This window comes from Thamnophis sirtalis, unplaced genomic scaffold (assembly GCF_051295495.1).
Source record: "Thamnophis sirtalis isolate CommonGarterSnake01/CBP01778 unplaced genomic scaffold, rThaSir2_p1.2 scaffold_1, whole genome shotgun sequence".
Classification (NCBI taxonomy): domain Eukaryota; kingdom Metazoa; phylum Chordata; class Lepidosauria; order Squamata; family Natricidae; genus Thamnophis; species Thamnophis sirtalis.
In genome coordinates this window covers 146,989,376-147,004,439 of record NW_028261381.1, presented here as the reverse complement: position 1 = coordinate 147,004,439, position 15,064 = coordinate 146,989,376, and the positions used below count along the sequence as shown (strand labels likewise).

The following is a 15,064-nucleotide window of genomic DNA, read 5'->3' as shown; positions in this document are numbered from 1 at the left end:
TTGGAACGTGAATCCAACCCTGATTAATGCTAAATGAAGAAAAAAACTGCCTTTTGGGGAGTTTGGAAAATTGTTTGACTTAGTGTGCCATGTTAAACATCTTTTGTCTTCTAAATGATTTTAAAAAAACATGCATTTTTGACATGACAATAGCTTTTGACACTTGGCTATGACTACTGTTCCAATCTTCTGGGTATCTTTGTCTCTGGTAGGAAATTGGAGACCTTTTACAGTCACGAGGTCATGAATGGGGTGTGACTACAGGCAGGAAAAGACGTTGCGGCTGGCTAGACCTTGTCATTTTGAGATATGCTCATATGATCAACGGCTTTACTGCGTAAGCATCACAGATTTTGACCTACACTTGGAACTCATAACTTTTAACCCGGTGGAGTACAAATATGTAGGTAACGTTATAATTAGTCTAGCAAAATTATGTTTTATATTTTGATAAGAAACAGTAGCACTTTATCCCAAAGAAAATAAAATTTCAGTGGGCTCGAACGTCTTGGGTCAATAGTACTGTACAATAAACAGCAGTCATTGTAGGGGCTGTAAACCAGAAAAAAGCAGGAAATAGAAAATGATATTTACATGGTACATACTTGCTATTTCTGCCTCATCATAAAGTTTTGCATCATTGTTTGGTCTTGCAATCTGAAATATATCAGGAAGGAGATACAGAGTGTTTATTTTAAATTCTGACTGATGTGGAATGTCGATCAGCACAAACTAAAATTAATGGAATTAAAGGCAGGCCAAGTGATATATGTGATTGGCCTGTAAATTGCTCTGAACGTAGTAGGTTCTGAATTCTTGAAGCTTAAAAAAATAAGTTTGATATCTGTGGATTGCTCTTACTTGAAAAAAATATAACCATCCACACTGTGCACAAGTTTTTAAAATATGGAACATTTAATTCTTAAGTGCCATACCTAAATTCTCATCATTTGTATGTAGCTAAAATTTACTGTGTGATACAGACCTGAGTATTTAAAATGCTTCTTAACATGTGTATTAATTTAAACTTTATCTGGTTGTTACCTTTTTTGTGTGTGATTACTTCAGAACAGTTCATGCTGTTGGGATATCCCATAAACTTAAAAAAAAAACCAGGTAGAATGAGGATTGAATGAGATGTTGAATGAGACTAATATCTATCTAATATTTTCTGGGCAGTTTGGCATTAACAAAACTTGATATTCTGGATGTCCTTGATGAAATCAAAATTGGTGTGGCTTACAGGCTGGATGGGAAAAGAATTCCATATTTTCCAGGTATGTTATTAACTGAATATGTAACTTTGAACTAGGCTGAAAAGTTTATTAGGTCAGGTGTCCCCCAAATTTCAGGCGACAAACCTGATGAAGATTTTGCTGTCCACTTTCATTTCCCTTCCAATTTTCTTGCGTCCTTTGGGAAGATTAAAGACAATTTCTAAATAAACACATGACTACAGCCCAGTGGTAGGTTTCAAAATTTTTTAGAACCTCTTCTGTAGATGTGGCCTGCTTTGTGGGAGTGGCTCGCCGGCCATGTGACCAGGTGGGAATGGCTTTCTAGCCATGTGATTGAGTGGGAGTGGCTTGGCAGTCATGTGGCTGGGTGGGCATGGCCAACTTGTAAAATGTGGTGAAACTCACTTAACAACGCTCTTGCTTAGCAACCAAAATGTTGGCTCAGAAACTCTGGCATTTGAAGCACACAAATCTTAAAGTTGTCAAGTTACAAGACCCTTGCACCCCTAACCCTTTAGAAAAAAAATCTCAGGGGTATTCAAACTTGAAAGCTTTAAGACTTGTGGACTTCAACTCCCAGAATTCCTCCTCCAGTCATGTTGGCTCAGGAACTCTGGCATTGAAGTGTGCAAGCCTTAAAGCTGTCAAGTTGCACGACCCTTGCACCCCTAACCCTTTAGGAAAAAAAACCCAGGGATGTTCAAACTTGACAGCTTTAAGACTTTTAAGGTTTAGATAGGACTCTTAGAGGTGGGCGGGGCGATTGGTGAGCCAGCCAATGAGTGAGCAGTGGGCGGGGCAAGCATGGTGCGGACGGGCGGGGGGAAGGAGCTGGAACTGGTTCTAAATGGCATGGTAGATTTGTTGAACCTATAGAAGAGGTTAGAACTGGCAGGAACCCACCCCTGCTACGGCCCTTCAAAACTTTTAATTTCCAAGAAAGCTTCAGAGCTCATACAGAAATTGTAGCTGGGCTTCATAGCATGCCAGTTTTCCTTTAAAAAATAGAAGAATAAGAAAAATCTGAAAGAAATTTGAAAGGACATGTGACACAGGAGCCTGACAATTTTCAAAGGACAGGTTTGTACATGTGCATTTTGACATCTTTGTGTACCACATATACACATTCTGTAATGTTAATAATTAAGAACTGAGAAGATCTGGTCTTTTCTTCCTCTCGTTTATCTATTAACTATTACAAAAATTATATATAACCAGTGACATTGCCACTTATGCGAACTAGCCTACAGACTTCATATAAGTAAAATGAGTGCCAATAATTTTCTCTGTTATTTCACTAAAGATACAGTCCAGACAAATAGATAATTGTAGAATTATTCTGTCTTTCTGAAGTCAAGAAAATGACACCTAAATGCTGTGAATAAAGTAGGGCAATTGTTCAGTAAAGATCTCACCTGATTGTTCTGTATAATCTGATTTATTCTAAAAGCGAAGATAATCATTTTTGAGAAAAAGAGGTTTTGAGAGCAATAGTCACGAAAGCTTCCAAGATTAGGTTAAAGAGTTGTTTATTATGTTTTTAAGAGTAAATGCTAAATTATGATTACATGATTCTTATAACCTGAATAGTTACCTTTTCACTTTTAAAGCTAATCAGGAAATATTACAAAAAGTAGAAGTTGAATATGAAACAATGCCAGGTTGGAAAACTGACACAACTAATGCCAGAAAATGGGAGGAACTTCCATCTAAGGCACAAAATTACATTAGATTTGTAGAAAACCATGTTGGTGTGTCAGGTATGTATTTTCATCATGATTGTTCTAACAGGGTTTGCTATGTTTATTGTTGTAAATAGACAGGTTCTTGCCAATTAGAAAAGCAGCAGCTTTCTGGGGCTTGAGATAGATTAGGGGTCCTAAGCAATTCCTACTGCTAAAGAAAAATTAACTAGAATCATTGTCATTCCTTTGTGAAACTAGTGTATGGTAGATTTCTTGCTCCGCAGGTATTCCAAAGATGTTTAGTAGCTGCTTATGATCCCTAACTGATAAACTTCAACCTAATCCATCCCAGTATTGATGGTATTTGTTAGAGGAGACTTGCTGATTAAATAATACCACTGCTAATACTTCAGTGCCTAAGAATTATATAATATAATTTGCAATAGTATTTAAACCACAGCAGCAAAACCAATATATATATATATATATATATATATATATATATATATATATATATATATATATATATATATATATATATATATATATATATATATATATATATATATTAATACTAATGGGGATTTTTTTGCTGCTTCCTGCTAAATAACAAACAACTTTTATTACATGGCTGCCTTAGAGCTAATTGCTTTTGAATTTGGATTCTTTAATTTACCCTCTAGGATTATAGCCTGTATGGGTAATCCTCATTTTAAGACCATAATTGAGCCCAGAATCATGGTCGTAAATTATGGTGGTCATTAAGCAGGTCACAAATAACAATGCTCAATTTTACAATCATTTTGTGGTGGTCATTAAATGAATGCCATGGTTGTTAAGTAAGCACTACGATCATAAGAGAAACCTGTCTTCCCCAATGGGTAAGTTGTTTTTTGTTTTTTTGCCAGAAACTGGAAATAACCCTAACCCTAACCCTCACACCAAAAATAATGACTGCGAGATACTGCAAATGGCCATAAATGAGAACAAGTTGCCAAGTGCCCAGAAATGCAGTCATGTGAGCATGGGAGTTTATGTGCATGGCCATTGGAAGTTTAAAAATGGGTTGAAAATACTCCTGGGGATAGGTCCATCATAACTTTGAATTGTCACTAAGTGACCAGGACTACTGGTCATCATGTTTATTTCATCATGTTATTTATTTGCTATTTATGTTATTTCTAATTATTTTTCTTTTTTTCCTCTTCAGTTAAATGGGTTGGAGTTGGAAAATCAAGAGAATCAATGATCCAGCTCTTTTAAGGGGCCCATAGAAGAGCTGCACTGAGAAAGGGTTCGCCTAATCTTTTCTGATCCTAGACGAAGATGAAGATGCTTTTAAAATCAAAATAACCTTCCTAGACTATGATTAGAAAAGAGCATTTTCTCTTATTTTAAAGTGTTAAAATGGCTTGGAAACTACATAAAAATAATTGGAGTGAATTGGTTGAGGAGAATATTAAGATGTATATACTACTAAAACTCTCCTGTTCGTCTGTTTGTAATCTTCTATTGGGCGAAATGGTGCCTTGTAGGGCAACCATTTTTTAATCAATGTACTTTAACTTAAAAGAATGCATCCAAAATCCAGAACTCATTACTCCTATGGAATTGAAATTTGGCAAAACTGTGGCCATTTCAGCGCCACAAGACTGCCGTGGTCAGTCGAACCCACATAATCATTGTTTCCAATGCTCCCTGCCAAATTCCCACAAGGAAAGTCAATAGGACATTAGCAGGTAATCGTTAGTCACTCACACTCCAACTGAATTTTTACCTGTACATGATCATTATGTTTCTCTACTGGTAAAGAAATGTCTCTGGAACAAAACCCAGTGGGACAGGGGCTGTGTAGTAACTTTTTAAAAGTATCAAACACATATGGAATTATTTTTTGAAACTGCTATCAAAAACAATCTACCATAGTGTTCCCATTCGTATGTCAGGAAATGGTGAGATATGCATATATGTTATTGAAAACAAACTGCCTTATAGTGCGCTGAAAAGATAGTAAAACTAAGCAACTCTTTTTAAGTCTGAGAGCCAAAGCAAAATTATCTTGGACTCTGCATTTCTTATAAATAAACATTCTTCAGATATCAAAAGACAAAGGGAAGCAAAAGAGGTTATGTCATAGAAGGAGGCAAGCCAAGTCATTTGATGGCAGTGGTCAGACTGGAGTGGATACAGCTGTTAGAACCTAAGATATAGAACTTCCTTTCATTCAATATTTTCTGGTAGTGCTCCACATGAAGCCCTCAGAGGTTCTGTACTTTTAGCTCATTATTTTTAGCTGCTACTTTTAGGAGCTGAGGTGGCACAGTGGTTAAATGCAGCACTGCAGGCTACTTCAGCTGACTGCAGTTCTGCAGTTTGGCTGTTCAAATCTCAGAAGCTCAGGGTTGACTCAGCCTTCCATAATAGCAATAGCAATAGCAGTTAGACATATACCGCTTCATAGGGCTTTCAGCCTTCTCTAAGCGGTTTACAGAGTCAGCATATCGCCCCCAACAATCTGGGTCCCCATTTCACCCACCTCGGAAGGATGGAAGGCTGAGTCAACCCTGAGCCGGTGAGATTTGAACCACTGAACTGCAGATAGCAGTCAGCTGAAGTGGCCTGCAGTACTGCACTCTACCCACTGCGCCACCTCAGCTCCATCCTTCTGAGGTGGGTAAAATGAGGACCCGGATTGTTGTTGGGGGCAATATGCTGACTCTGTAAACCACTTAGAGAGGGCTGAAAGCCCTATGAAGCGGTATATAAGTCTAACTGCTATGGCTATTGCTATTATATTTTAGGCAAGAAAACAAAGAAAAGGCAAGTAGACAAACTTATAGCAACGAAAATGTATTTTAAAATACCATAGCAAAATATTATCTTGCTGCATATCACCATGAAAATACCACCTGTAAGTTCACTTTTTTTTACTATGCTCTCAGATCATATTTTTCACTGCTGCTTATTACTGCTTGAGTTTCAGCAGAATATAATATTTTTCCATCACTCTTCACAGAATAAGCAATTCAGCATGTTTATCAAATTCTGGGTAATAAACTATTTTGGAGCAACCCTTAAAAATGCAGTTATTGACAAAAAATAAGTAACATATGCAAAGGAAGTGTTCTGGTGGTGAATCTGGCACCATGTAGAATAGAATAGAATAGAATAGAATAGAAGTCTTTATTGGCCAAGTGTGATTGGACACATAAGGAATTTGTCTTTGGAGCATGTGCTCTCAGTATACATAAAAAGACAAGATACATTAGTCAAGAATCACAAGGTACAATACTTAATGATAGTCATAGGGTACAAATAAGCAATCTGGAAACAATATCAACCTAAATCATAAGCATACAAAGTTACCGTCATGCAATGAAATTATACAATTTTGAAGTAGCATTCCTGAGAAATTGAGGCTCAGTTTCAATCTTTTATGATGTATCCCTTCATTGAAATGGGAAACATGCAGCAGAGTGCCAAATGCTGCTGTTTTAAGATCACTGTTTTCAATAACAAAGGCAGTTGGGAAATGAAAAAGGGGAAAGCATTATAGCATATGTTGTTTTTTGTTGTATTTGCTGTTTGCTGATTTTTATAGACTAACCAGACTCGCGCTGTCTGAATTGGGTGGAAATCTTAATACTATAAATAAATACATGACACTCGTTAGCATACCTGACTGGGATTTGAACAATTGTCAGTTTGGGTACTGCCACATCATAAATGTCTATTTGCTAGTTAGGAGTAGGATCATAATTATCATAGGACTTAATAGCAGTTCCTATATAGATGCTGGTACCCTGTTAAGATGTTACACAAGTAGAGTATATGTATTAAAAAGTCTAAAGAGTTTGAGTGAGAATACTTCCACATGGCCAAGTGTTCTATCCTGTTTTTCATTGTAGCTCTCACATGTTAGATAATGTAGAGTAAAATCTAACTCTTTTGGAATACTTTGTTCCTAATTTATGGAGAATGCGGTCTTTTCTTAGAAATACAAAAGATGATGGAAATTCTCTTTCCTGCTGATCAGTAGCAGTTTTGTATACAGGCAGTCATTGACTTTTAAGCACAACTGAGACCAGAATCCCAGTTCGCACAGTCCTGAGCAAAGCGGTCATTAAGAGAGGTGCTCACATGACTACTTTGCTCAGTGACTGCAATCCTGACTCTCCTAATTGAGATCATTAAGCAACAGACCATTAAGCAGAGAACCAGAAATAGGGCCCACTCCACTACGCCCAGGCCCTTCCTGGGTCCACTTTTTTTGCTTTTTTCAGGCATACCCAGTCGATGCAAGGAGGGGCATTCCTCCTGAGACTGCCCTGCATCATTCTGCATGCAGACCCCATTCTAGGGTAGAATAGAATAACAGTGCTGGAAGGGACTTTGGAGGTCTTCTAGTCCAACCCCCTGCTTAGGCAGGAAACCCTACACCACTTCAGGCAAATGGTTATCCAACATTTTCTTAAAAACCTCCAGTAACATTCACAACTTCTGGAGGCAAGTTATTCTCATAATCTTTGGATGACTCCATCTCCAAATCATGCACTTTGGAGGAGACTTCCAAACGATCACAAGAATGATAGTGTTTGCTAGCCTTCCTAAGCATTCTAGCCCTCCTATGGCTAGACAGCTAGTAACTGCCATGGTTCTGGAACTTACAAATCTCTCTAGCCTTCAGAATGGCGGCAAATCCTGGAGAGAGGGCTAGAAAACTAGCAAACGCCATAGTTCTGAAGTCTAAACAATTTTCTAGCTTTCAGAACCGATAGTGGTTCGCTAGTTTTCGCATTAGCATCCACTGAGAGAAAGGCAAAAGTGAAGTCATATCATAGTTCAAATGATATACATATAATTGTCACCATCTTCATAGTGATATGGCATGTATCATGATGACTTGTATTTATGTATATGCTTGGTCAATACCTCTGCCTCACTTTTCCCTATATTAGTATGGTAGGGTATTTTGTAGAGAAAGTAACCCATCCTTAAGACCCAAGAAAAATAAAGCTCTTTAGGGTGCTACAGAATTCTTGGTATTTGCTGCAATATAATGCTCTAAAATTTCCTAAAAATTGCCTTGTCTTTGTAAAAATACAGGCAATGTCTAGGCAATGTTAACAAGAGGTCAATGTTTTCTAAATAACTTTTTAAAAATGATTTGGTGCTGCCCTAGGAGGAGCACCATTAATCAACTTGCATTTCAGATAGATTTTTAGTCCTGTCAGAAATGATTCAAGACTTTCCTTCAACCTACCATACCTCTACACATACTATCTGACCAAAGTTTACCAAAGTGGCCTTTACCTTACATTACATATCCATAATACGTTATCAGTTATTTGCTCACTACATTTAATTATTTGTTTTCTGTATCTCTTTAAAAAGTCTAGCTTTGTAATTGAAATGTCTTTGCTATAGCTTTTTGTTCATCATGACATTTTTCCGCTGCCCAGCTGTGCATTTTCTCTCAAGTGAGTTTCTGTTGCACGGAAAGCTAGCTATAAGCACATACAGTCCTGCACATAAGCAGCTTAATTTCTTTAGCAGCCACAAACAATTGGCAAATACTTTCACACAGTTCCCATCTATATGAATGAGTGCTATGCTAGAACACTTTGGTAGCTCCCATTCATGTCAGTGGATCTTCCTTAGGCCTCTTAGTTTGCACGTTTAAATCAATATTCATAGATAATCTATTAACGTTGGCATATTTTAACAGAAATTGTTCCCATAAAATAGCATCAAATGAAATTAAGTATTTAGTAGTCAGGATTTGTTATACTATAGTTCATTCTTCATGAAATATATATATTGTATTTTGACTGTTTCCTGGGATACTAAAGCTTCATGTGAAATTTGGCTTAATAATTTAGTACAACTTTAGTATGCTGTTTAAATGCAATTGTTATCTAAAATACATTATGACTCAATGTGGGGAACAGCATAAGACACCGAAAATGTCTTAACTGTACATCAGGCAAGAATAGGTCAGGTTTGGGGCCTAATATTTTTATGATGCATTGTGCCACACAATTCTTGATATAGCAAGTATAGACCAGATGATCAAAATGCACTAAAACTGTTCTCTTGATTATTTTGTATATTGTATAATGAGCTGTATTTATCTTATAGCTCTTTATTTACTCAATAAAGCCTTATAACATTGTCTATTTATTCTGAATCTTATGAATCACTTCTGGATTTAATACAGAACTGATAACACCAGATTTTATATTGAATTTGGTCCATAAAGACTAGTAATTGAAGAAAGAGGTCTCTTAGTTTTGACACATTTGAAAGTTCAAAAATTACAATCTAAGTCTCATTCTAACGTGTGATTTTATATGCTATTTAATCAAGATCACTCTTCTATTAGCATTTTCCTTGATGTTGCCAAATTCTTCAAGGCACTCAGACATTACTCTGTTATCTTTGTTCTTCCAGTAACAGTTCTTACACTAATGCAAGACCCAATTTTGTACGTCAAATAATGTTAAATTTGATACAATGTTTGGGGTATCTGGGTTAATTATATTTAGCTTTTTTAAAGTGCATCACTGAAAGACATAACACATGTATGAGACTACGTTAACAAAATTCAGAAGCAACATTTGTTAGATGCAAGTCATATTAATTTTATGAGAAAAACAGAGGGTAACATCAACAGAAAGCACCACCAAATGTTATTGCTGGTTATTTCCTGCTTTCTCTCTGAACCAAGTTACATAGTAATACCAAACCAATGTGGATTGAAGTCAGCAGAAGTCAACCTGAGCCCAGGAGCCATATTTTATTCTTCACCTTACCTTCTTCCTCCCCCAAATTTATGACAGGGAAATATATTGGCATCTTATCATCATGAAAAAATAATATTGCACATGACATTCATTTCATAGCCGATAAATCCCACTACTTTCAAGAAATGTACTAAGTGAAGAATTTGGTGACACAAGAGTGAAGGCTGCAGTGGAGTAAACCTGCTCCTTAAATATGTTTGTTTTTCACATATAATAGTTAAATTTCTAAATATTAAAAGTTACATTTTTGGTTAAAATCATTCAAATGTAAACCACAATGAGGTAAATGCCCACATCCTTTGTGTTTTTGATGAAGTCTTGACTCCAACATTGAATCCTAAGAGGTTTATTCAAGAACACTCAATAGAGCCTATATAGCAGTGGTCCCCAACCCCCGGTCCGCGGACCGGTGCCGGGCCGTGGAGTACCTGGCACCGGGCCACGCAGCGGCCGGGGGCCATGATCGCTGCAGCGGCCGGGGGCCATGATCGCTGCAGCGCAAAGGCTCCTGGGCTGTGCGCAAAAGCTCCTGGGCTGTGCGCAAAGGCTCCAGGGAAGAGAGCCCCGCGCAGGTACGCAATCAATGTGTCGTCGTGAATAACGCCCCTCCACCCCTGCGCGCGCTCAGCGGGCCACGGTAAAATTATCAAAGGCTGACTGGTCCGCGGCGATAAAAAGGTTGGGGACCACTGCTATATAGGACCTATTGTTGAAAAAGAGCGCGGCGAGGAGGAAAGCATTCAAGTGATTAGTGTTGCAGAGATTGGAAGGTCTGGACTGCCATCTGTCAGAAATGGGGTAGGGTCTCTTGCTTGGGCTAGATTTAGTAAAACAACATTTGAAGGGACCTTACAGGTCATCTAGTCCAACCCCTCCCCCATTCAAGCAGATCCTACACCATTTCTGACAAATGGCAGTCCAATCTTGAAAGCCTCAAGTGATGAAGCTCCCACAATTTCTGAAGGCAAGCTGTTCCATTGGTTGATTGTTCTTACTGTCAGAAAATGTATCCTTATTTCCAGGTTGAGTCTCTCCTTGTTCAGTTTCCATCCATTATTCCTTACCTGGCCTTCAGGTGCCTTGGAAAATAGCTTGACCCCCCCCTCCTCTTGTGGCAGCCCCTCAAATACTGGAACACTGCTACCACGTCTCCCCTGGTCCTCTCTTCAATAGACTAGCCATGCCCAGTTCCTATAACCATTCTTCAAATGTCTCAGTATCCAGTCCCCTAACCATCCTAGTTGCTCTTCTCTGCACTTTTTCTAGAGTCTCAATATCTTTTTTATAGTGTGGTGACCAAAACTGGATGCAATACTCTAGGTGTGGTCTTACTAGAGCTTTATAGAGTGTTATTAGTACCTCACTTAAACTTGATTGTATCCCTCTGTTAATGCAATTTAGGATGCGGCTAAATGCGGCTTTTTTGGCTGCCGCCGCACACTGCTGGCTCATATTTAGATGACCTACAAGGTCCCTTCCAACTCTGCTAATCTGGTTTAAAAGCGGACTGCTCCAAAGCGCCAACGCCAATCCTTGGACGGTTTCCTCCTCCTCGCCGGCGCGCTTTTTCGACCCAGCCCCGCCCCCGCTCCCGTCACGTCCCTCCCCACCAATGCGAGCGCCCACTAGCAGAATCCCAGGGTCCTCCCTCCCCCATGTCCTCATTTCGCTTCCCGATTGGCCGAGGGTCCGATGACGTAAGCGCGGGTGACCAAGCGGGCGGGCGGTGCATCCTCCGGGAGTCTTGTTTACGCCTCTCAGGCTCCTTTTTGCCGCGCAGAAAAGGCAGGGCTAGGTTAACCCTTGGCGCGTTATAATTGTTCCCGCTACGCCGGAGCTGCGGGTGCCTCGAGCCACGGTGGTCGGCGGTGGTGGGGGAAAGAGATGCCGAAGCGTTCCTGCCCGTTCGCGGACTCGTCCCCGGTGCAGCTGAAGACGCGCGTGCGGCTGAAGGAGCTGAGCCAGGGCGTCATGGGCGAGAGGTACCGGCGCGAGATCTTCGGTGAGGCGACACAGGTGGCGGGTGGGGGGGGACGACAGAGAAATCGCTCGGCCGGGCTTGTCCTCGCGAGAATCCGCCCTTAGCTGTTTGAGGGCGCGTTTCCCTTTTGCCCCCCGCCGCGGGGCCCTTTCCGCCCTGGCGCGACCTGGACGCGCCTCCTTTCTCCCGCTCGGCCTCCGGAAAGGCGGCTTTTCGGAGGAAGAAAGCGGAGCTCCCCTCTTTCTTGTTACGGCGGCACCGGCCGCTCTAACTTGGCTGGTATGTGACACCCCCCCCCCCCAAAGCGCTCTGTGTATGCTCAGAGGTGCTCCTCCTCGCCTTCGAAAGCGTGGGACACACAAGCCGTTTAATAAAAAGACGAGGCTCATTGTTCATCTGTCAAAAGAGCCCGTGTCATTTGATTGCCTTGCTTTCCCTAAGCCCCCTCGGTTGCAGAACCTGGGTCTGTTTCCCCCACAAAGCAAAGTGTCCTCGGCTATAGTCCCCAGTGTTTCGTGTTTCATCTTCGAGGTTATTTTATGTTCTTACTGTCTTAAAAGATTTAGACAGTTGGTTCAACATTTAATTTGTCTGTTTAATGTTGCATATAGATGAGTACTGTCACTATGATACTGTGATAAGCTCATATCAAACCAGCTTGAACTGAGGTATTTAGCATTTAATTGGCATATATAATTCTGACCTCACTGAAGCAATATGGTTTGGTTTTAGGTAAATCGTATGTTGGTGATTTCCAACAGCTAGAAATTCTTTGCAGGAAAAGAGATTTAGGAAGTTGCTCACACTTTCTTGATTAGTTTGGAGGGTACAATATTTGGGGTTGAAAAGTTCAGCCAGCCACCAGAAGGCAGTATGAGTAACTGAAATCATATTTGTTGCTATAAATTTGTACATAAGGGGTTATACAGTAGATACAAATTGAATAATGCACTGTAGTGTCACTCTGGACAGGACAGTTAAAATATTAATAACATTGTCATCTTTGTTCTTCTTCTCATTATCACAGAGAAAACCAAACAACTGCTCTTCAAAGGTGCTCAGACATACATGAACAATGCCTGCAATGCAAGTGCAGTGGGAACATATCTAATTGCACAATATCCAGAATCATGTATAGACAAATCAGAAATTTGTTCCTTGCACAGATGTAATGGACAAATGTTAATTGGGCAGGATGGAAAACTTCGACAACCCTGTGCAACTGAAATGGGTAAGGATGGTTAGTTGTCAAGCATTTATGTACTATTAATTTTCCATTTTCAGTTTTCAACCTGTTGTATTTATATCTAGACATGCTGTTTCCTCTAGTTGTTTTCAATGATAAGAGAATTTAGAAGTTGTACTTGTGCTCATATATTACTATCATTGGATCATGTTGGTAGTAGCTGCATTTTAGTATTTAAGTTTGTAGTAAGAATTTTTCCCCAGTTGTTTAAAATTACATCATGTGCTCTGGATTTTTGAAATATGAAATCATAATTGGAAAAAGCCTCAGAGGTAATTTCATTTAGGCAGTGCAGAAAGTACAGAAATTATAAGGCTATGTAGCCAGCCTTTGTCAATTTTTCTGTTGTCATTCATAGTTTATTTGTATCACAACTAATCTGCTGTAGTTTCCAAGAATACCCCAAGAACCATGCAACTATATTTATACTAGGAGAAGAATATATTATCAAGTTATGCTAATTGAATGTTTTTTCATACTCAGGGTAACTGCATGTGTATGGTTAACAACAAACTATAGATTATTGCCAATGCAATTTTAATTGGTTGGTTTCTGATGAAGTGTTTATGAAAGAATACCCTCCTGTGTTTGTGGATGTATCTAGCTAGTTTTCCTTTTAAAAAGAGGAGACAGCAAATTACACAAGGCTTGTTCCTGATGTATGAAGTTTTGTATGTATATAGAATATTGTATTGTTATAAATAAATTTCTGAATATATTGTGTAAAAGTTAAATGCAATGTTGTATTCATTGGATAAATGCAATTGATCCTGAAATTGTAATTAAATGATCTTATCTGATGTAGGGATATATATGAAAAGTAGTGTCACCTGATTTGCATATAGAAAAAGTCCCAGGCTCCCTCTCTGCTAACTTCAACTCTATTAAGTGGTACCTTATCTATTGGATAAATCTATTTCGATCAATATAAATGATTTTGTACTAGAGTCCAAATAATCTGATTATATAAAAGGAGATGCTCATGGCAAACAGTGCTGAAATCTAATTTACCAATCTGTTTGTTTATATACAGTTTTGCCGGTAGGAGTGTCAAAAGCCTGTTTCTCCTGTATAAGAACAGTTGACATCAAAGATGTTTGCACGCAGTGTGATCAGTACATATGCCAGAACTGCAGCAAACTCTGCAGCTGTTGCAGCACCATTGTCTGTTCATTATGCTCAGTTATAGAGTAAGTGCCTATCCAGATAAGCTTTAATTTCATTTGGTTGTATTGAATTGATAAATTCTGGAGGGATCTATAGTTGTAACATGACAAAAACTAGATGCAAATTTAATAAAGGTGATATGAGATGAGACTGCAGAAAGTTTTGAATTAAGAATTTTAAGAACCGGATACTTAGAAATCAAATTCATTTTTGACTCTTGACAGAAGGGAATGTTTTATATACTACAATTTATTACTTGAATTCAGTAACATTGGAGACTGTTAGATGTGGCTGAATTAATTACTATAGCATAGCTAATTCAATCTTTTATATCAGGATTATCTAGTTGGATCTTATTTGAATTCAGTAAGACAATACTTATGCTTTTATTTCTCTTCACAGTTTAATTTTGTTACAGCATTATGGAAGAGCCATAACAGAAGTTGTGTCCTCTTTGAACTTACTAATCAAAAAGAGACATTAAACTAACTTTTATCTTTTTTTTTTAGATTGGACGATGTTGGAGATCAAATCTTTTGCAGTGGCTGCTCAATGTACAAAGAATAAACAGCTGTTTTTAGGAAATGGTTGTCATTAGTATTGTAAAGAAAGTATTGCTTTTAAATAATTAGGTTTTTGAGATACTGGAGTGCCTTTTTCTAAATATTGTATATTCTGTAATTGTAGTTTAATATAATAAATATTTTCTATTTTGATAAGACCTGATTTTTGTGTTGCTTGATAAAATAAAGATAATATATTCCTTGTAGAGAATATAGAAGGGATTCTTAGTATCTCCAGACAAGCCCTCAGATTTGGTTTGGAGACCTAGCGGAGTACATTTTTGCAGTATCCAATAAAAGAAAATTGTTTACAGATTTGATTTCTAATTGAAAATCACTATCCTAATCTTATAATTATTCATTTACCTGTAATCTGCT

At 38.5% G+C, this 15,064-nt stretch overlaps 2 protein-coding genes across 2 annotated transcripts in view; both read left to right on the top strand.

Annotated features, from left to right (window-relative positions):
* Positions 1–5,237, top strand: part of ADSS1 (adenylosuccinate synthase 1) — a 30,474-nt gene extending 25,237 nt beyond the window's left edge. Inside the window, exons 10-13 of the mRNA XM_014073372.2 lie at positions 213–337; positions 1,180–1,277; positions 2,849–2,998; positions 4,134–5,237. Of these exons, the coding sequence (XP_013928847.1) occupies positions 213–337; positions 1,180–1,277; positions 2,849–2,998; positions 4,134–4,186 (426 nt within the window). The 3' untranslated portion in view covers positions 4,187–5,237. The remainder of the gene's footprint in view (positions 1–212; positions 338–1,179; positions 1,278–2,848; positions 2,999–4,133) is intronic.
* Positions 5,238–11,462: 6,225 nt separating this feature from the next.
* Positions 11,463–14,842, top strand: SIVA1 (SIVA1 apoptosis inducing factor). Its single transcript, XM_014056362.2, has 4 exons — positions 11,463–11,731; positions 12,738–12,941; positions 13,990–14,146; positions 14,633–14,842. The coding sequence occupies exons 1-4, from the start codon at positions 11,614–11,616 to the stop codon at positions 14,688–14,690; spliced, it is 537 nt and encodes a 178-aa protein (XP_013911837.2). The 5' UTR covers positions 11,463–11,613; the 3' UTR covers positions 14,691–14,842.
* The last annotated feature ends 222 nt before the right edge of the window (positions 14,843–15,064 follow it).

Coding starts and splice junctions, on each gene's coding strand:
- SIVA1 (XM_014056362.2), top strand. CDS start 11,614: ATGCCGAAGCGTTCCTGCCCGTTCGCGGACTCGTCCCCGGTGCAGCTG. Junction 12,942..13,989: donor ACCCTGTGCAACTGAAATGG/GTAAGGATGGTT, acceptor GTTTATATACAG/TTTTGCCGGTAGGAGTGTCA. Junction 14,147..14,632: donor TCATTATGCTCAGTTATAGA/GTAAGTGCCTAT, acceptor TTTTTTTTTTAG/ATTGGACGATGTTGGAGATC.